This window comes from Cupressus sempervirens, chromosome 6, assembly GCF_028749045.1.
Source record: "Cupressus sempervirens isolate cs-2001-9-10 chromosome 6, ASM2874904v1, whole genome shotgun sequence".
NCBI classification, from domain to species: domain Eukaryota; kingdom Viridiplantae; phylum Streptophyta; class Pinopsida; order Cupressales; family Cupressaceae; genus Cupressus; species Cupressus sempervirens.
This window is the reverse complement of record NC_143123.1, coordinates 158,740,765-158,763,281: the sequence shown is the minus strand read 5'-3', so window position 1 is coordinate 158,763,281 and position 22,517 is coordinate 158,740,765. Positions and strand designations below refer to the sequence as shown.

The window sequence follows — 22,517 nt, the reverse complement described above, 5'->3', positions numbered from 1 at the left end:
AGCTGCTGATCTTCCTTTGTTGTTGTCCTCTGTTTTTCTCTATTTATATCTTCTGACATTATCTTTGTCGTTTCCCTTATTTTTCCTGTAGAAATTCTACTTACTGAATCCTTGTTTGTTGCTATTGTATGTTCCAAATGGATTTGTTCTGCTATAGTTAATTGATCTTCTATATCATTTTGGAGGAGTAGGACCTCATGCTCTAATATATTGATCTTTTTCATACTGAGCTCCAATTCTTCTAAACTTTCCTTATTCTTTCTGCATTCTTTACATGTCTTTAGTTCTGAAAGTGTGGTTTGATTTTCTTTACTTTTCTTCTTGTTCTGTTTCCTCTACTTCCTTTGTATTTGTCTAATTCTGCTTCCTTAGATTCCTTATCTTGCCTTCTGTCTTTGCGACTCTCTCCATTTTTCCTTTTATTATTGCCTAACTGATCTCTTATCTCCCTTAGTGAGTCTTTAAAGTTGTTCTTGGTATTATGCACATTGAAGTCCATTCTCTTGCTTCGGTTGAATTCCTCTTCATAGTGAGTGAAAGCTAATCTATAGATTGATCTGTTGGTTATTACTTTTTTTGACTTGATAGCTAATTGGTTTGTCTTCATTTTTATTAGGAATTTGATCTTTCTTGGTGTTTTTAAATTTGCTTCAATTCCTATTAATTCTCCTAATGACTGCCCTATTCTAGTTAGGATGTCGGAATCATTTAATTTTGGAGGAATGTTTTCACATTCTATCCAAATTGTTTTTTCTATTTCTTGGTTTTTATTATCTTCAAAGTTTGGTTCCCATGCAATAAAATCCATTGGGAATCCTTTGTAAAAGCAGTTAGAAATACCTACTAATTCATTTCTAACTTTACTATTTTGACATTGAACATATAAAGAATGATTATAGTAGGAGATAACGTTACTTACCTGGGATCTGTAGATCTTGATTATGTTCCTCACCAGTTTGTCTTTGAGATTTTTTGGTCCCTTCCAGATCACATATGCTCCTAGGTCTGGGCATTCTTTCTATTTCATTTCGCTTGCTTTATTGCTGGTGATAATGGTATCTTTATCATCAATAGGGTTTTTCCTAATATTATGCATCGTTCGGGTTTCTTCTATCTTTGATCAATTTTTCAAATTTTTCCTGTGAGGTGGGATGTATACAAAGGGCTTTGCCATATTTTTGGGTATTTGATTTTGCTTTTGTGCTTGGGTTTTGGACAGATTCAAGTAGGGTTTGGTCTTACCTAGAGGAATACTATTTATAGCCAAAATTTTTGAAGGTCGGGGTAGAAAGCAGAGGCTTGAATTTGTGGTTATAGATGAATTACTTTGCATACCTCCAACGCTGATGTATTTGGTTTGCTCAAAGAAGTCTTTTTGATTTTTTAGTCGTTGCTTTGTTGCTTCTATTTTGGCACTTTGCTTCGGAATTGTCTGATTTGCATTGTTCCTTTTATTTTTCTGTTTTGTGACTATCTGTCATCCATCTTCATCCTTGTTCTTCTGGTTATTGATGATGGCTGCATTCTAGGTTGCATGGAGTTGAACTAGGGTTTCAAAAGTATTTGAACTTGCTTCTGGTTAGATGTTTTGCCATTCTTCCAAACTTTCTGATAAAATTTCATAGTGGTTTTTGAGTGTGATACTGTTCTTCCTTGCTTGCTGAGGATGTTTTGAAACTTGTTTGGGATTTTTCGATGGTCTGGAGTCCTTCGTGGAAACAAGGCATTAATTATCGTGTTTTGCCGGATAGCCTGGTTTCTTTAGTGCGATTTGCCTTCGTGTATTAGGGATGGTGTTGACATTATTATTAATAAACTTCTTGCCTTTCACACTTTTTGCTAAATTGGCTCTTTTTGCCATGTTCGCATTTTTGTAAGAAAAAATAGTGACATACGATAAATTATTTATATGTAATTTTATTTATTAAATTATTTGTCAATGGCTGAAATAAATGAATATTATTTTTCTTATTCTAAAAGAATGGGCAAAATCAAGTGATGTTTACAATCAATATTGTATAACTCTTTGATTTTCGTAGATTCTATTTGACAAATTTCTTCTTTCTAAATGGTTGTTTCAAGTGTAGTTAAATGGCAATAAAGATCTTGACAATTTTCTTTACTGGTTGAATATAAATGAGTACATTCATTTTGTTCCACTGATAAGGTGCTTAGTATGTTATATCGTAGCAAATTGTACACATTGTAGTAACATGAAGCTTAGTTTGGTTTCTAATACTTTTCTAGCCAAAGGAGAAGGCCTATATCAATTGGTGAATTTAATGATATTGCAGATTGATATCTCTATTGTACAACACATATGCAGAAAAAATAAGAAAATAACTAAAAAGCAAACATCTTATTAAGGGCCTGTTTGGTTGCTGGAATTGGACATGAATTGGCATTTACCAATTTTGGAAAATTTGTAATCTGCACTTTGGATGCGCCTAATTCGAATTGGAATTTGGATTAATTTGGGTTTGGTATCCCCATTTACCCCCAAATAGTGGAATTCAATCTTCCATCTAAATAGGTGGAATTGGACAAATTCCCATTCTAATTCCACTTTTACGAAAATGAGTATTGGAAAATAAATTGAAATATAAGTTTTTTGAGTCTGCTTTTAGTAATTGGAACTGGTAAAAGATATCTAATTTAATATGGCATCTCTCCATAGTAATTAATTGGTTCATAGCATAAATATGATCTTCGACACTGGCCCCTGTTCTAATAAATTGAGGCTTGATTCTACATAATTGTTTTTGTTGAAGATTGTGATTGTATTCAGCTTTATGTCTTATTGTTTCATGGTGCTTATATTAATTTAGAAATATGTTCCTGATCAAATTTGTTTTGTTTCTTGATAAAAATGTTAGCTTTTCTATCTGGTTTCTGGTAAGGTGAAGGCAATATATCTATGGTGAAAATAATATCCAATAGATCTATGGGTTTTTTGCTTTTTGGGATCTGGTTAAGGGTAAGAATATGGGCATGTAATTTTTCAAAATTAAATTTTTTTTGACAGAGTTGTGGTTTCCTTGCTAATAGGGATCCAACTGATTGTAACTTGTGGGTTTCTTACTTTTCTTATTTTGATTTATGGTCGTTTGTAGCTTTCTTGTGCTTATGGATTTGATTAATGGTGAATTGGGTTTTTTCCTCTTCTCAATTTTTTTTTGGATTGGTACTTTTGGATCTAATAAATGGTATTCCATGGCTTTCTTGCTCTTCTGGGTATTGTTTTATAGTGTGATTATGGAGATATATTTTTCAAGATTTGTGGTTTTCTTGTTCTTTTGGATCTAGTGGATTCTTTGTTTCTTGTCGAAGATTTTGATTGTTTCTTTGAGAGGCAAATTGGGAGGAAAGGTATGGCTGAGTGAAGGGCTTGAGGTCGAGCCCTGCAGGGAACAAGACTTTCTGGAAGTTGTAGAACACATTTTACTTGCCAATTTTCTATAGCTATTTGCTGTTATGAAGCTCATGTTTATCATTTTCAGTAAAGTTACTAATTGATTAATTGAAACACTGAACAATGATATCTTGTGTGAAGACAATCTTCAGGTTGTTTTGCAATTCCCAAAATATGTAACCAAACTAGGAAATGTATCTTCTGATCATGAATTCTAGGTGAACCAAACATTTGCAACTGCGTTCTGAAAACTGTAATCTGCATTTGAAATTCCATAATTGTTCAAATTCCAAATTTGGACAATTCTAGTGTCACTAATTCTGACTACCAAACGGGCCCTAAAGAGTCTGGAAATCAGTGTTTCTTTTAGTTTATGGGAAGTGGGGTCAGGCTTCAAGGATGACAAACATATTGTTTAGATTTTAGGGATTATGAAAACAAATATGTAAAAAATGAATATTTGGAATAATTACAAAAAATTGTAAATAGAGCTACTATTTATTGTGTTCATGTAGAGCATGAGTGAAAGAAATTGAAATTCATACAAAGTTGAATGGTTATATGACTGTTATTAGTGACAGTGAATCTTAGTAGTTCTCAGGGACAAAAATTTATGTATGGAATCCAATTAATTGGGATCTGATTAGGAAAATCTTGGGAAACAGAAAAATATTGAAATAATAAAAAAAGAGAAAAAAGCTACTATTGTTATTTTGAGGAAAATAAAGGGGGAAAATGTTGGAATTAGAAATTGGAATGGGGATTTTGGGGCAACAATCCCTAGTGGGATTGAGAGGTAGTGCTCGCTAGGGTTCTGGGCAATTTGTTCATCTCTATGAGAGAATGGGTATTGGTTCAAGGTGTAGTTATCATGGCATGTCATTTGTTTTCTATGAATATATAGAGTTATATAATATAATAGAATATCAATATCTAAAATATATAAATCTAATATTTTTTACAACATATAAGAATGTTTCTATAATATTATGTATTTTTAAATATTTATATGATATTTAATATTGTATTAGTAACATTTTAAATGTATAAATCTATAAATAGATTAATAATCTATAATTTATAGTATATTATATATAATATAATATACAGGGACATTTACACTTTAAATTCACATCTAATGAAATATTACACCAATGTTTATGCCATTGACATTTTGATTCATAATATGTACTCATGGTACACCCTTTGTTTGACATATACATCAATATAATAGAGGATTGGTATACACCTCCCTCTTGATATTATTGGCAACTTTGTTATTGGTCAATGTTCATGAGTTCATATAAATGGACAAATTCATTGGCATTGATTTGAGCCATTTTAGGGTTTTGTATAGCCAATTTTTGTAGAGTTACTTTCAATAGAAGCCCTTAATTGGGATTTTGGACAAGACCTTGAGCAAGTCCAAGGCTATATAGGACTTGAACCCAATGAAGAACCAAATTTTGCAATATATGAGCTTTTACGGGCGAACCTGGTAATATTGGTCCTGGGGCTAGGTTTTATTATTTTGTTCTTTTAAGAAAGCTTCCTATCCTCTTTCTTTGTTTTTAAATTATTTAATTCTTGTAAGAGAGCTCTATATTCTCTTAAGAAAGCTCCATATCCTTTCTTTTAGCTAGTGATATTGTTATTTATAACAATTTGTAGAGAATGTCCTCTTTCTCTTCCTCCTAGGTGACTGTAGTAGAGAATGGGGTAGGGTTTTTATATTTTTTAGGTTGTGGGCCTTGGTTGACCCCATTTTAGGTTTAGGATTAGAATTTTTCATTTTCTAAATTGCAAGGTTTGTTTTTATAAGGATTTTAAGGGACTTATTATCATTTTTGGGATTTTTGAGGGATCATCCTACTATTTTCACATGCGGAGGGTTGTTGGGAATTTGCAAGGATGGGATTATATGGGGGTTCAGAAATAGGGATGATAGGTACCTTTGTCTCTAACTTGCAAACCTAGGGAACAACCTTCATTTAAGGAACAACCTCAAACCTTGGGAATGTGTCCCTTGACCACATTGCTAAAAATGGTGACTAAACAATATGCATTAGATAACATCACCAATAGCTCATACTTGAAGAACTTGTGTACAAATTCAAGTGTCTAGACTATATTAGCAGAACGAACTTGTTTGATATTAGATTCATTCACTTGGGATCATCAAAACCTATTATAACACATTAGTTCTATGCAAAAGTGAGAATAAACTATGCAATATACATTTTTCACTAGACTAGGAGCTTGAGGTTTATGTGTGACGAGATAGCAGTATCTATTCACTAAACTCATAAAATTTTATAAACTTGTCATCTACAAGCTGAACAAACTGTTTGATATTAGATTCCTTCCTTTGCAATCATTGGAATCTATTATAACACATTAATTATGTACAAACATGAGAGGAAACTATGCAATCTTTAGGCATATAAATTTTCACTAAACTAGGTACTTGAGGCCTCCACATGACAAGACAGCAATATCTACTAATTGAACTCGTGCAAATTAATTAGCAACTGATCTAACCAAGTAATTGATAACCATCTTAAACTTATATTAGATGCCTTAACATGAAATGGTTCCAAGTCTTATGCTGTGCCAGTAATGTGCAATAATGAAGAAAATTTTACTCTTTTTTATGGGCATGTTAGAAATTTCACTAGAATAGATATTGGAGTTTTTCATCTTATGAGATAGCTATAGCCATTGCCTTAAGAAAATTGATATATATGAGTTGGCATTGCTATAGAACTACTCAAATGCATCGAGGCATTATGAAGTAGTTTATGATTACTAGTAAAGTAGTTGTGCTTAGCAACCAAATAATGCCCCAAGGATTAATATTGCAAAGCTTAATCATAAGTACTACATAAGAATAACTTGCATTATCGTTTAAACCTTCACAAGTTAATTACATGCTTCTAAGATTATCATTTTTTGTTTTACGAAAAGCTCATCATTGCAACTACAAATTATTTGACTACAATAAAATATATTCCCAAATCCTTATAGGCATAAAAACATCTGCATGACAATAATACCCCATATGTACAGAATCAAGTTTGAATGTGAAATTTAAGGAGACACCCAAATTCACTTGATCAATTTATGGATATCATGCATGGTTGTCAAAGATTCTAAAGATAATGATCATCAATTCGTATTGTTTTGGTCAAAGTTTATCATGTTAGATGGTGATTTGTTCATGTGGAAGCCCATTAGAGAAATTGGCCTTTCTTATCCACCCGTCATTGGCATGGGCATCAATGATGTTCACCATAATGTCTTAAATCCTACATGGGGGACAATAAGCCACACACCTATCATTACACTAATTTATTTAATACTTAACATCTAAGAAAAATATATGATAAAATTGCATGGTGGTCAAACCAGTGTTACAGGACATGGACCCAGTTTGGATTTGGCAAGCTGATTTTAGAGTTGGACCTAGACTCGGAAAAAACTCGACAAATTGGAAAATCCAAGAAATTGAAAGATTTTTAAGGATTTAAAACTTATTTCATGAAATCCTATAATAAATAAACCTTAAAGATACAATAGTCTCATCAAATAGAAGCTACTTTGAACACATACACAAGTTTACATTGATCATATAAGTATGAATGCAAATTTTAGGCTTTAGCTGAAAGAAATAAGCTATTTTAAATAACACATTAGAAGTATAAATAGTGTCAAATGTCTACAAAACTCATGGAATGTGAAATCCATGGCTAACTTGCAAAGAACGTGTGAATGCAAGTTACTAACTCCTCTAAATATGTGAATGCAAGCTACTAACTCCTCTAAATCCATAAATGCAAACTACCACTCTCCTATAAATGCATGAATGCAAGCTACTAATTTGCACAAACGATCGGCAATCCTTATTACCTCTTCAGTCAATTTGCTGGTCTGCTCTTGAATGCCTCAATATTTTTTTCTCAAATGCCTCCTTTTCTCTTTTTGTGTTTGCAAACAATAGAAATGAGCTTTAATGGTTGAGAGGCAAATAAACCCCCTTTTGAAAATTTGAAAACAATTAATTTTCTTTTTTCTTTTTCTTGTATGTTGATCATGGCAGAGTTCTGAGTTCTTGACTCTATGAGTTTGCCGAGTTCGACATGCTCGGTGAGTTTGGCCAAACTCGACTAGACTCAAAGATTGTGGGTTCCATGCTCCCTAGAATTGGGAGAATCGAATTGGCTATGGACTCATAGAGTCTAACTAAGATTTGCAAACTCATGGAACTATAGGTTAAACACACACATCCTATCATTGGTGGAATTAAACTTCATTCATAATAGTTCTCCTTTGGAGCTTTAACACAGATTGATAGTATTAAGAAAGAAGATTGAATACCATATGGAAACCCTTTTATAATGTAAAAAATAAACGATACAAAATGCATTGCACGACTTGTTATAGGTATTTGTTATACAAATACAACATATAGAATTACAAACAACTTAAAACAACATGTAGTAACATTGGCAACATCTGTTATAAAACATAATTTTGAAGGTATAGTTTCTTGTATGATTGTATAAATAATTAAAATACGCCATAAGAAATCATAGTAATATTAGATAATTCAAAATATTTTCATTTAATTGCCCTAATATAACTACACACCATTTGCATTGAATCTATGTCAACTCTGATAGAAGAAAAAAGGTAAAATGAAATAAATGCTTTATAGCGATAATTTTTTTGGGTTATAATGCTTGTGTACAATCTCTAAGATACGTGGGAGATGACACTATATGTTAAGATACTTGAGGCTCTTTATCCATTTTCTTTTGGCATCCTAATTAGAGCATGTTTGGGCTTTGTCTTCAAGAAAAAGAGGGCCCTTGGAGGTGTTAGTAATAAAGATGATCACTTCCTCTTTTACCCCATTACATGCACATTGGAGGTGGTGATCATCTATTGTATACAATCAGTGTATCTATTATACAAGATGTTGACCAACAAAATGAACATGGCATTCTCCTTGTGGGAAGAAGATGAGTTTTTCCATTTCACCTAATCTATTTTCATCTTTTGTATCCCTTAGATTTTGAACTTGTGACTTCATATGAAAATAAGCCTAGCTTAGCTAATCATCTTAAAATCAAAGTATATCTTGATCCCATTAGATTTAGTCACATTCTAAGTGGAGTGAATTTAATTTGTTTAGATCTTCGGGGCCTTCTAGTCCCACATAATCCACAACTTGGTCATTGGGTAAAGAATGTAGCATTTGTTCTTTTCTCTACTCTAAGTTTCATTGACCTTGAGTGTTAAGGTGTGGTTCTAGGGGCATTACCTCGTACCTTGCTTCTCCCTAGGCTTGTCTAGTTTACCCTTCTCCTTACTAGGCATCCTTTGGTTTGCATCACATAGTGAGATTGGGGACACATCCCTAAGACCTTTGGACTATTTGTTTTTTTCTTAATTTAAAATAATCTTCTAGCCGTTGGGAACTCGTGTGAAGTTAGTTGATCGGTAAAGTTGTTGAGATATTTGATTTGAAATTTTGGTTATTAGTTATTCTTTCATATGACATGTTAGTTAACTGTTATGATGGAAATTGAAAATGATTGTGATATTTTTTTGATATTTTGAATTATGAAAACATTTTGTTGCTATCCTTATTTTTCTTCTGGACCCTGGCAATAGTTTATTTATTTATCCTTGAGCGGCCACCTTTTTCATATTTCTTTTATGTCATCGGGCTATATGTTTTTCATCCCAATTTAATCATAAATTTGAATACAAGGCCTTTAGGAATGCCTTGCCACCTCAGTAATTCTTGCGTAACTGAGCTTGCACGCGGTTGTCTCTTTCTATATCTTTTCTCGCCTCAACGAAGGATATATTAATATTGTCTCTTATCTTCTCGGGCGTTTCTTCCAAGCATCATTTGCCTTTCACGGTGAATTTTTTTTGCTCATCATGTTTTCTGCTCTTTCAAGCTAAAAGTGTGATCATTTAAAGCAACTATTTCTAAGAAAGCCAAGCTTGTCTAAGATTGCCCACCATCCCTTTTTACTAGACGTGAGTACAAGATTGGATTTTACAGGAGGGCGATGTACGCAATTCCGATTTATTTTGCATTCTCCAAATGGCACTACACCATTCTTAGGTCATGCATTATAATCTGATTACTGTCTTAACTGACAAAAGTCATGCATTTAAATTACCGACTTGCCTCTTAAGAAAGGCTTCAATATTTCTTCTTCTTGAAATCCAGAATTGGAATGATTTCAGCCTGCACATTTTTCTTTCTATTAAACTGATATAAGAAAAGAGTCATCTTGTTATCGAAGAGATATAAGCTTAGTTACCAGGGTGTGTCACTTTGCCCTCTGGACCATGTATTGGTTCTAACTAGTGCCAAATTTGGGTCCAGTTCATCCAAAATTTGCCTAGGGTTCAAAAATATTTGGTGTATCAACGGCTCCTTGATTTTCCTGCAAGATGTTAGTGTAGGCATCCCAAGTTGCATCTTTGACATAGAGTATGTTTATTTGGACAAATGGACTTAGACTAGATCATGAATGTGGAGACAATGAGTTCTCCTGTGGTAGACATGAACAGAATAAATCCACCATTGACGGATAGAACAATGCTGCAGGTATAACTCTGCTTCTTTTATAACATGATACACTTCTTTCCAAGCTCTTGGTGTAAGCCTATTTTAATAAACAGGGCTTTTGACAAAAGAGCTCTCTTATTTGTATTCAACTTGTCTAGCAAGGCCTAAAAGATATGCTAATCAATTGGACAATGCTTTGTAATGATGCTATAATTACAACTACAAGTTTATAGTCTATGGTATTTTTGTTGTTTAAATGATTAAATCGTGTGATTTTATGTTACTATGTGACATTCTAATTTTAACTTATACTTCTAGTCTTCATATATATATATATATATATAATTTTTACATGTTTTTGTATGAACAAACCCAAAACCCTTTCCAAAAAATTTCCGTATTGGTGAATTGGTTCTTCAAGCCCATATTTTGAATCGAACTCGAACCAATAACTAAGGATATAAGCAATCAGGCATATTGGTGGATCAGACCAGAAATTATTATTTATTGCAGCCTATTGCACTCCTGTTCAATGGTAATATGCATGGTATGTATGGTGAAAATGTTATCTAACATATTATTTCTTATGGAACCCTCTCTTGGATACGCCCCCTCATATGTATGGCAAGGAGCCACATGATGGCCAAGAGGGATGCTATCCACTCTTGGGCCTAGGATAGAGGATTATTTAAGGCACCCTAATATGCCCCTTATCCTAGATACTCTATGTTTGAACTTCATCGTTAAATGAAATATATCATATGATTAAATAATGTTCCTAACCCTAGTTGAAATGATCTCTGTTTTTAATGTCTATAATATGGAAGATCTATTCTAAAAAATATGTTTCAACAATATTCTATCATAATGTAGGATGTCAATCAGTTACATGGATGTTACTATTCCATTCTATTTCTTGTCTAATTGGAAATTGTGATATAGAGCAAAAACTAGGGCATTTACAAAAAGGGATCACAAGATCTTTAAGGAATGTTTCCCTCAAGGAACCTCTTGGTATCCATAGGATTGCAGGGCAACATCTAGAGATCACTTGACTATCTTTGTGGAGTTGGACATTCCTTAACCATGGAAACAAATATATATTAAAAAAATGGGATTTTTTGTAGTCGATAAATATTGAAAAGTTGCATGTACCACTAATATATATATATATAATTTCAATGGCTGTCAAAAAATTTCAGATTTTTTTTTTGGTTCTCTCTGAAAATCCTCTTTTCCCTGCATCTTCCCAGTACCAAGACTTGAGAAACACTGACATTATAAGACTTTATATTGTATTACCAAATATTATCTGAGCTTTAAGGTTGGTGCACTTGTAAGAGGTTCATTGGAAGAAATGCTGGAGGATGTGAAGAGTTAATTGCTGGCTCAAGAGCTTTTAACTACTCACGGAGATACAAAGAGTATTTTATTGTACAGAATTGATTCCTTAACATGCAAATATAGTTTAATATTTTAATTTTCTTATTACAGAGCACTGGCTTTTGAATAATCTCCTTTTCCAAGGAGCTGTAGAATGAAACATTATAAAGAAAAATGCTAAAGGCTACCCAGAATGAAACATTGAAAGGGCATAAAACTGTCCTAGCAATGCTATTTTAGAACATCACATGATCACACATCATAAGCCAACATGTATCCAAAAATATAAACATCTTTTAATGCATAAGTTAAAGGGGTAAGCAATGACTAGCGAATTGCATCTGAGAGTCAGATCTTGGATTGTTACCAGATAAGGCATTTGATATATATCATTAGGATGCATGAAGGCTTTGATGTTTTTCATTAGCCATTTCATGGTACATATCAAGCTAAGAAGTTTTGAAATTTGTGTCCAGCTGCATACTGTTTTAGATGAGATTATAATGGGAGGTCAAGTAGTGGAGACAAACTCGAATGAAGTTATCAAGGCTGTCCAAGAAATATTGAAGTACAACCTTAAGCTTGAGTGATCTTCCTTTGTTCTCTTTGTTTAATTTGGCTCTATACTAAATCTTTGCAGACATTCAATTTTAGTAATTGAAGTACTCACTGGCTGACTTGTACATGATGAATTGGGTTTCACGTAATTCAACAGATTGGAGCGGTCATCAGAATCGACATCCCTTGTAGCAAAAGCTACAGGCAGGCAAGGTCGATGATTTTTGGGGCTGATTGCTTATGGAATCTGCAATTTCAGTAACTACACCAGTATTAACTCTTCTTTTCAACACGCTTCAAAAATGAAAGTCCTGTTCGTTACACTGGAAGGATATTGATAAAGATAAAGGAAAAATTTAACTGCATTTGATGGAGGAATTTTTATCTTCTGCAGCTGTAATGCGTTCAAACAATAGTCGTGTTATGAGAGTGCTAATGGTAACAGATCTTGTATTTGACAATGCATTCAGATTATTTTGTTTTTGGATGAAATGATTTTGCTGTTAGTTCAGAGCATTTTACCTTGATAGCTCCTTGATACAGAAGCTTTTCATTTTAATTTTGGGTTCCAAACCTCTCATTCATATTTGTGTCTTTTTCTTATTCGATTCATTGATTTGGTTAAACCATTGAATCAATGAATAATGGACAAACAACCTTTGTAGTTATAATTCTAATATGCAGTATCAGTATCTTTGTTATATAGCTAAAATTTGCAACCATTTTCTTCTACCTTTGCTATATGCAATCTTCAACAACCATAACTTCAAACTCGAATGCTTTTCCTAGATGCTTAGTGTTGCAACTAGATATAGACTTAATGGACTCTGGGAATGAATTAGGCAAGCAATTGTGTTTTTAAATTGTTATAGAACATAAGGAACTGCAGCAAATGATTTAGTCTTTTTATTGGCATAATTATCCATTTTGAATTGCCTACTGCAATTTTTTGGGTTTTTCAAGTTGCATTTGTGTACATTCTATTTTTTCCACTACTCGCGAGTAGTCTGAATGATTCTCTAACTTTTGCACAATTCTTAGGTACATTTATGTTTTAACCTTTAATGCTTCAAAGCTTTAAAAAATGATTATGGTTCAATGCTTTTTTTCCTGAGTTAGTAATGGTAAATATGTTTATTAGAACATTGGACCATATGGGTTACGGTTTGTAATTTATAAATGTAATGAAATTATATAATGTGGTATATTACTAGTTGGATATGATGTGGTAAAATATCTGAAATAACCATGGATGGAATCAAATTATTTAATGTGGAGGGAGTGCAAATGTGATTCGTTTGCAAGTTGTACAAAAAATGCATAATAGGCCTGAAGGATTGATCAACGTATCCCATCCATGTATCATCACATTGCTCAGTGCTGTTTAAACAGAAATAATGTCAACCATCAGATCTCAGCTTGATCATAGACACCATTGCTTGAGCACAGCAATAATCATAGGCACTATTGCTGTAACTACCTCTCTGTACTATTGGTCAACATGCTATTAGACAGAGAATTATATCTTCTTTTTTCCGCAGTCAATACTTGACTAACTCCCATATACCAACTCATGTCAACTATTTCTTGTTGGACCTCAAACACGTAGCGTTGACAGTCTTTATTATCATAGGTTTCTGTATAGAGTTTAAGATCCTTTACAGTTAACGTTTATCTGAAGTTTAAAAATATTGTGTTGTGTTTCATATTAATCAAAAGACACTTACTATTAACAAAATGTGGGGCCGAAATCTCACACCCATCCAAAATCAAACCAAACTTATTTACACACAATGGAATGTCACATCTTGTTATTGTTATGGTAAACTTTGTAGAGGTAATACTATATTTCAGTTTCTCCTGCTTAATATACAAAAAATGAGCTTGATACACAGTTTTTTTATTCAATACATAGAAATTATTTAACTTACATTTATATTAATGCCCACATTGATGGCAAAACAATTTTTAGGGAAAGGGCCTAGTAGCTAGGCCTTTAGATGGTAATTGCAGGGCTTCCATTTGTCAGAACACATCACTTGTTTTTTTATTAAAACAGCAGTAAGAGGTTGATGGCCTGTGGAACAATCAGAGAGCAAGCCCAAAGGGCTGACACTAGACACAATTAATCAACACATTAATAGCACATTAACGACACATTAACAGTGACTAGTACCTCAAGACTAGATGAAACAATACTTAGATCTACCTTTGTCAAACACAAATGATTGGAAGCGACTAAGCCACCAAACATTGTCAACATTCTCAAAGATGACCCTGGGACAAGCCCCCACAAAAGCTGCAAGCTTTCACTAAAAACAAAAAAGAGGGACCAAAGTGAGACCTTTAAAACTACCAGCAATCACTTGGTCATAGGGAGGAAAGAAACTAAAAGATACTATCATTATAGTTAAAAATGAGGAAATCGAAAACACACTGACAGCGACGGCAAGCCTGACAAAGATCTTGTACACAACAATAACCCAGTTGTTGTTTGGAGCGCCAACTGCAGTCTCCCTTCTCACCTCAATAGAAAAGGGGTCCACCTTAATAGGAACAAGAAGCCAAACGAACATCATCATAGAGAAGCCATGAACCCAACAACCATCAACCTTGTCATAGCAAAGAGCCCAAAGTTGCTATTGTCATTGTAATTATAGAGATGCCCCAAAAATATATACAACCAAATTTACTATAGGAACCATAACAAGAAACAAAGAAGCATTAACAATTCCATAAATAAGGAGGAAAAAAAGATACATGAAGAAGCTTTCCACAAAATCTACTATGGCAAAAATGTAACCAAACTGGCGTCCATGGCTTGGCATCATTCTGCCTTCTCTTTTGATCATCACCTTGCCATTTAGCATTGTCAAAATGAAGGGAAATCCTTGCTATTTTGTTCATGTTCATTGAGGCATTTTGTTGCCTTGTTCCCCATTGTAGACAAGAATTTTCAGTTTCACCTATTGCCTAAAGAGTTAAAACTCAAAAACAAACCCAACTTGAAAATGCTTTTCCCTCCCACACACTAGAGAAATAAACAAATTGTGTGAAAGATAATAGAAATTAACACAGAAACATCAACCTACAACAAACCAACATCTACTATGGCAAAAATGTAACCAAACTGGCGTCCATGGCTTGGCATCATTCTGCCTTCTCTTTTGATCATCACCTTGCCATTTAGCATTGTCAAAATGAAGGGAAATCCTTGCTATTTTGTTCATGTTCATTGAGGCATTTTGTTGCCTTGTTCCCCATTGTAGACAAGAATTTTCAGTTTCACCTATTGCCTAAAGAGTTAAAACTCAAAAACAAACCCAACTTGAAAATGCTTTTCCCTCCCACACACTAGAGAAATAAACAAATTGTGTGAAAGATAATAGAAATTAACACAGAAACATCAACCTACAACAAACCAACATAGAGTAATGACGGAGAAGGGAAGCAAAATCATGCTTCCGTTGAGGGCATGTAGAATGAAACCCTAGATCCTTGTTGTTAACATTGCATTTATTTTGGCTTCTAATCAATACTCTTCCCTAGCTCTTTGCAATTTAACCAATTGTTACTCATTAGCAGGAGTCAACCCAACTTGTGCTTTCATCTGGGTTATTTCGTTGTTGATGATGTGTTGCATGACAAGGAGCTTAGGTGCCTACCATGCCTTTCTTTCCTCTTTAAACCTTTTATGCCTCAAGTTCTCATCAAATCTCCACACAAAAGGAGTGTATTTTGTACTTGGAATTTTTTCAATTTTAATTTGTTTTTTATTAAGTAAAATAGGTTTTGAAGGGTGCCTAAAACCCTTTACACATCATAATATTTTCATTGGAACCCGACCAAAAGATACAATAGACCAAAGGTGAAACAGGTCACCAACCAAGATGAGGTGACCAAGGTGGCCTCATAGATATCACAATACATATCTGCCACCAAATAAAACTCAATAAAACCATTTAGGACCCTTTACTCCCAAAGGAGTGAGATCAAAGAAGTCAATTAGAGATTTGTTGGGACCATTTGTATTTTTTCCCTTTAACCTTTGTCCAACCTTCCTCCACCAGAGAAGCCTCCTCCCAAACCACAGAATCGACATCTGAACCAATTGGAGAAATAGGCAAAACCACACCAAATAAATTGCCCATTAGAACTCGACCCACAAAGGGAGGGGAAACTGTGCTAGCCACATCCAACAATGGATCAATAGCCAGGTCAGACAGGGCAGGGCAATGGGCACCAACAACAACCACAGATGCGAGGGAATCCATGAGAGCAGAGTCTTTCAGGATAGAGTAATGTTGAACCAAAGCCCTAGACCACCAAGAAAGTCTTTTCTTTTATTTCCTCAATTTCGTAGGACAATGCGCATTAATATGTCCAGTTCTAGAGCAAACCCTACAACGGAAAGGAATTCTTTCATAGTCTAGAGTCCGAATTCATGAACTGTTAGGGACCTCAAGTCTGATCTTCTTAGGGAGGCCCTTTGAAGTATCAACCACCACAAGGATGCAAGTGTAAGTAGTATGCATGATATCAGAGGATTTAGAATCCACCATTTGGAAGTCACCAATGGCATCTCCCACAGCTTCAAGAACTAAATCTAGCTACAAGTGAAGGGGAAGTTTTGGGAGCTTGACCCAAAGAGGCATATAAGAAAAAGATTCAGATGTAGGGTCGAAACCCTTGTGCTAGGGTTTGGCCAACAAAGGGTAACGATCCTCCCAATTGAAGTGACTACACAATATAGCCCTCCTATCATCAACAACATCAAATTTTACTATGAAAACACCCCTAGCCATAGGGTAAATCTAGACAGATTCAAAAATCAATGGGTCCCAATGCTTGGATATCCAAGCATGAAGAGCCTAAAGGAAAGGCCAAAAGCCTCGAAATCTAAAAATAGCAGCTCCCTCAAAGAAGTCCTCAATCATATGAGCAATTTTGTTAGCTATATCATCCTCCAACTCCAACCGGATAGGCTTGCTAACCGAGACAGGAGTCGCAATCGGGGAAAAAATTAGATGATCCACAAATCGAACCCCCAATCCATGGACATTAGCTTCAAAAGCTGCCGCATCTGCAAAAGAGGTAGCATTACGGCGAGCAACAGAGGTAGAAAACCTAACCCCTGAATGACTGCCGGAAGAAACAAGCTGAGCAGACATAACCCCAACAACCCTACTTGGCCCGAGTGAAGGAGGGAGTAGCAAGTAGGAAATAGGAGCAACAAGCAAGCGGGTTCATACTTTTGGGGAAAAGTTTAGTCATATACCCTAGGCCAGCAGAGTAGGTACTTGGCACGAAAGTCTCGTAACAGAAACTGACCTATAGCCCTTCTCCACTATGAAGGGGAGTCGAACCTATGTCCTCAAGGAAATAGACCTCAAGGCATAGACTAGCTCAACTACAAGTGGTGGCTTCAATTTCTGTTTGTTTCTCACTCAAATTTATTCCAATTTTAGGGATTGAGGCATCTAAAATCTCCTCTAAACATAATAGAGCATACACAAGGACCAATTATATTACATCTTGAATCTAACAATGTCCTTACCTTCTCCAAGTTGTAATGGCCATGATAGAATTATGGAATAGATATTTGTGTTGATGCGATGTCTATTTTCTAGTTGATAGAATATTTCACTGAGCAACCAATCTACAATGTCCATCAATCTATGGTGAGTGAACTTGAACATTTTGTCCACTCTAATTCTTCTGCTCTGACTATGAAACGTGTTTTGTTTCTTTTAGCATTGAAGGGTGAAAACTAATTCCATTTTCACAGTACCAATTTTTTAAAAATCTCTATTAAACCTTTGCAATTGGAGAGACTTGCGAGTTTGAGAGCACACACTTCAATGTTTTAAGGAGTTGAATGATGACATGTAATAAAGCATGTCACATCCAACGTAGTACATAAGGGGAATGACAACCCTCATCACCCTCATTTGCACACCACATTGATGAGTTGGGAAAGGTGGCTCGATGGGGGAAAAGAAGAATAATTGTTAGTTTGGTTTGTTCCTCCCATCTGACATCAAAATAATTCTCCATGAAAATTTTGAAAATATTGAGATTTAAAGCTCAATTTGACATTGTGTAGGCCTCTTTATTCCCTTATCTTTTAATTGTGTGATCTTATAATCCTCAAGGAAATATAACTCATCCTTGGTTTTGAAGATGTAATTTTGAAGGTGTCCGACCTCCATATAACCTTCAACATGCAACTTTGTCACATCTAGTTTTTTTGATGCTCTTATGGCCAAAAGAGCTGCTTCAACTTCAACCACATTGTTTGTTCCATCTGGAAGACACTTACCACCCAATGTAATAAGGTCCTCTTTTGCCTATTTGATTATGAATCTTGTGCCAGAAGGGCTAGGTTTCCCTTTATGAATTTTTGAGCATTGGTTGTAAGCACTATAGGCAATAGGCCCCACTATTTCACCAAGGGTCAAGGGCAACAACTCTCCATTGAGAACCACGATAGAGAACAACTCCATTGGGACTTGAACTTTGGTTGTAGGCACTACAAGCAAGAAGTCCCACCATTTCACCAAAGGGCTAAGCCCAAAAAAATAAAATTATTTATGAACCTTGGTTATAAGCACTACAGGCAATAAGCCCCATTGTTTTACCAAGGGTCAAAGGCAACAACTCTCCATTGAACAGCATGGTAGAGAAAGATCTCGTGTGGGGATTTGAACCTTGGCTGTAGGCACTATAAGCAAGGAGCCCCACCATATCACCAAAGGGCCGAGCCCAAAACCAACTTTAATGTTACTTGTCATGATAAACTTGAAATCCACAGTTGCAATTTTGCTAATGCTTTGTCAATCTCAATATGATTATGGTTCATACTCTACAATATTCTTTTTATTTGAAGTAAATGTTGAATGGAGAAAATACATTTGTGTCTTAAGGGTCAAAGTTTATAACTTGTATGAATAAGCCTAAAAGATTAAGTTTTAGCATACATTTATTTTATGGCTTTGAAAATGACATAATCTTATAACCATCAAAATAAGATGTCTATTATTTAGCCAAACTACTTTAGTTATAGATGTATAAAAATGTTGCAGGGAATAATAAATTCATGTCATCTAAATATCAATATGAAAAGTAATATCATGAAATTCTCTATTATATTGCCTGCACATAACACATTATAAAATTTTAGTATTTGATACAATACAATTTGGCAATGAGTTGCTTTCTTTTATTTATAGCCATTTCAATTGAAGTTCATGCTAATTTTAAATTCTATTCATCTCACAATTAAATTTATATTATAAATACTTATAACAGATGGTGATGCTAAAACCAAATCTTTATATACATATAAATTGCTGATGTTATAGGGTCACTGCAAGTGTAATGGCATTGCCTAATATTTTTTTGGTATGTGTTTTCAAAGTATAGATCCAAATACAAATATATAAAGTAGAAGAGACATGTCTCATATTAGTCAATATTGGTAATGGTAAGTTAATTTCCCTTAGACATTATTATCAAAATTATATATATTATATTTGATGATTAATCAAATGCAATAATGTTTAACTAATAACCATAGGGGGATTAACTCTAGATCAATTCAATCTAAGTGAAGCTACAACATTAACACTCCCTCTTAGCTAGGGAGGATTGTTATAGAACACATTATGCTCTCAAGCATTGAGAGAGATCATCTCAATATGATATTCTTGGAATTACATATTTAATGATATCAACATATATCCATAAAATTAGATGTAATATGAGTGATGCTATTTCACTAACACTCCCTCTTATTAGGAGAGGATTTAAGCAACACAACTATCTGACAAAATAGTGATAGGATTCTGAACAATCTTATTAATCTCACATTCTTGTGATATGAGCACTAGCATCAACACCAAGATGTGTATCGACAAGAATATCATATCCTAGAAAGATACGAGTTATCTAATTTACGATACATTATGAGACAATAGTGAATGTAGTCTATCAGATAACTACCTTGATCTCAGGGACAACAGAGTAGATAAGTATCATGATCTCTAACACACTCTAGGACATCAACTTAATGTAGTCTTTTGTGATACGTTAGTTATCATGATCTCTTACACATTCCAGCTCAACAAGTTAATGAAGTCTATCATGATAATTGATCAAGAAATCAAGAACAACAAATGTAGTATCATGATCTCCAACACATTATGGGACAACTAGTTAATGAAGTCTATCATGACACATTCGTTAGCATGATCTCTGACACATTCCGAGACAACAACTTAATGTAGTCCATCATGATAATAGGTCAAGTCATTGTTAAAATCGTCACCTTACAATAGCGACCTCACAATACAAACATTGATGAAAGAGCATCACCTCTCAAGACTCTTTTTTATAAAGTCTTATAGCTCAAATGAAATGTTAGATACATACTTATATGTCTTGAAACATAAATCTCAGTCCTTTCTATTGTTGTGTAGGATTTTAGTTGTTGTTTGTACACAAGAGAAAACAAGCTTTATTTTGCTTCCAAAGACTAGTTGTTCACCCACTTTTGAATTCATCCAAAACATATATACTAGCACTTGCACCCAAATGAGGTGCAAGAAATATGTCGATAGGTTTTTTTGTTTCAAAAAGAATAAATGAAGATTTATATAATAAGATGAAGCACATAAAAGAGATGGTCAAGTACCCAAAGTAATTTCACAACATTCGCATCTCCAATAACATATATAGAATTAACATCATTAACCTACATTGATAACTTATTTGTGTATTTTTAAAAAACTTTTACATATTATACCTGAGAGTGCCTACAATTAGAGAGTAGAACTATTTTCATTGTCTTTCTTTTGCATTGTCATAGAACACATAATTTGAGATTACAATTTTTTTTTGCTACAAATTTATGCCCAAACAACAATCTTGGCAAGAATCATATTTAGAATGTATTTTCTCAAATATATATGCTACTCCAAAAGTTGTAACTTAAATATTCTAATAATTGGATTCATCATATTGCAACTTCAAAGAAAGAATAATCCCAAATTTTCTAAGCTAGATAAAAGCCTAAAAAAATATTTTTTATACCAATTGATTGATGTGAAGTCCTAAGGATAGACTTAAAATCTTTCATATGAACAACTTGATTAGAACTTACTAAAGTTTTCCCAAATATTCTTAAATATTATTTTGTAGGATGTATCTTTAAGAACAAACATGGGTTTTGTAGACCAAAAATAAGTTATTGGTATATACTATTTGATATAAAACTAATAAAAATGTTTTAATTATTTCTTTGAGAAATTAATTGAACATGAGTAGAGAATGACAAATTCATGCATGTTATTCATTCGAAATGTATACAATCAACACTCAAGTTGTACTTGGACCCCACATAAAGGAAAAATAGTAATGGTATTTTTGTTTATTGTATTGGTGTATTTCAAATATAGAGAAATTTTTTTCCTTATATATATATATATATATATATAGATATTAATATTTTATGGTAAACTTCATTTATGAATGAAAAGAGTAATTTTTTATTTCAAATCTACATTCAATAATATGTTTTTATTTTTATATAACTAATATGATCACACATAATATATTTTATTGAATTATTACATATTATAAACACATTATTTATACAAAAAAAATATTTCGAGTGAAAAGAGCTAGAAAAATATAGTTGTTGAAAGGTCCTTGGTCTATTGGTGAAGTTGAATGAATCACAAAGAGCTTACCACAGATCAAGTCTTGTTGAGTGCGAGATCCAACATCATAAGGGATGAGGTTAGGATCATGGCTATGGATGGCCCTCAGTCCTTTGTTGTAAGTCGAAGAGGTGCAATCTTTAATGGAACTCCTAACATTAAATAAACAATACTTGCTCAACTTGTTATACAATATAGTTTCTACCCTCTTCAAACTACCATTGGAGCTAATTCCATTCGAAGAAGGCTGTGGATGCAAGTCATGATAAGGTAAAAGGAATGTTAAACTTGTATTTTCCTCTACACATTATATTAGGCTCGTATTGTAAGGTTGCTTCTTGAAGGTGATATAATCAAAATTTAACAATAATATAGGTTGTTTCTTTAGAGACCGTAAGGGGGAAAAGGAAAAAGGACCTATCAACTTAGAAAAATTAATTGAGATGTCATGTACATAATCTATGCAAATGTATATCCTTTCAATTTGAAGAGTTTAAAAAATTGCACTGAAAAAATATCTTTTGAACTTGTAGAATTAAAAAAGTTATTATGAGTATAATGCAGGTTGTTTCTTTAGAGATCGTAAGGGAGAAAAGGAAAAAGGACCTATCAACTTAGAAAAATTAGTTGAGATGTCATGTACATAATCTATGCAAATGTATATCCTTTTAGTTTGTAGAGTTTTAAAAATTGAACTGAAAAAATATCTTTTGAACTTATACAATTAAAAAGTTATTATGAGTCTTGCTTCTCATTTTAATTTAATTGGTTGTAACTCAGATTTTGGAAAAATACATTCTCATAATATATACCCCTACCTTGTGGGAAAAACAACTCTTTGACA

General features: G+C 33.6%; 1 protein-coding gene across 5 annotated transcripts in view; it reads left to right on the top strand.

The window, feature by feature from the left end:
• Positions 1 to 12,692, top strand: part of LOC149551735 (Clathrin adaptor complex small chain family protein) — a 144,643-nt gene extending 131,951 nt beyond the window's left edge. For 3 of the 5 annotated variants that reach the window (XR_016352804.1, XM_089787241.1, XM_089787243.1), the window contains 2 exons: positions 11,870 to 11,961; positions 12,109 to 12,692. Coding sequence is in view for 4 of the 5 variants with exons in the window: in XM_089787241.1 (XP_089643367.1) it covers positions 11,870 to 11,961; positions 12,109 to 12,172 (156 nt within the window). In the remaining variant the exon portion in view is untranslated. The remainder of the gene's footprint in view (positions 1 to 11,869; positions 11,962 to 12,108) is intronic. The other 2 variants (XM_089787242.1, XM_089787240.1) reach the window with 1 other exon arrangement.
• Positions 12,693 to 22,517: the final 9,825 nt, after the last annotated feature.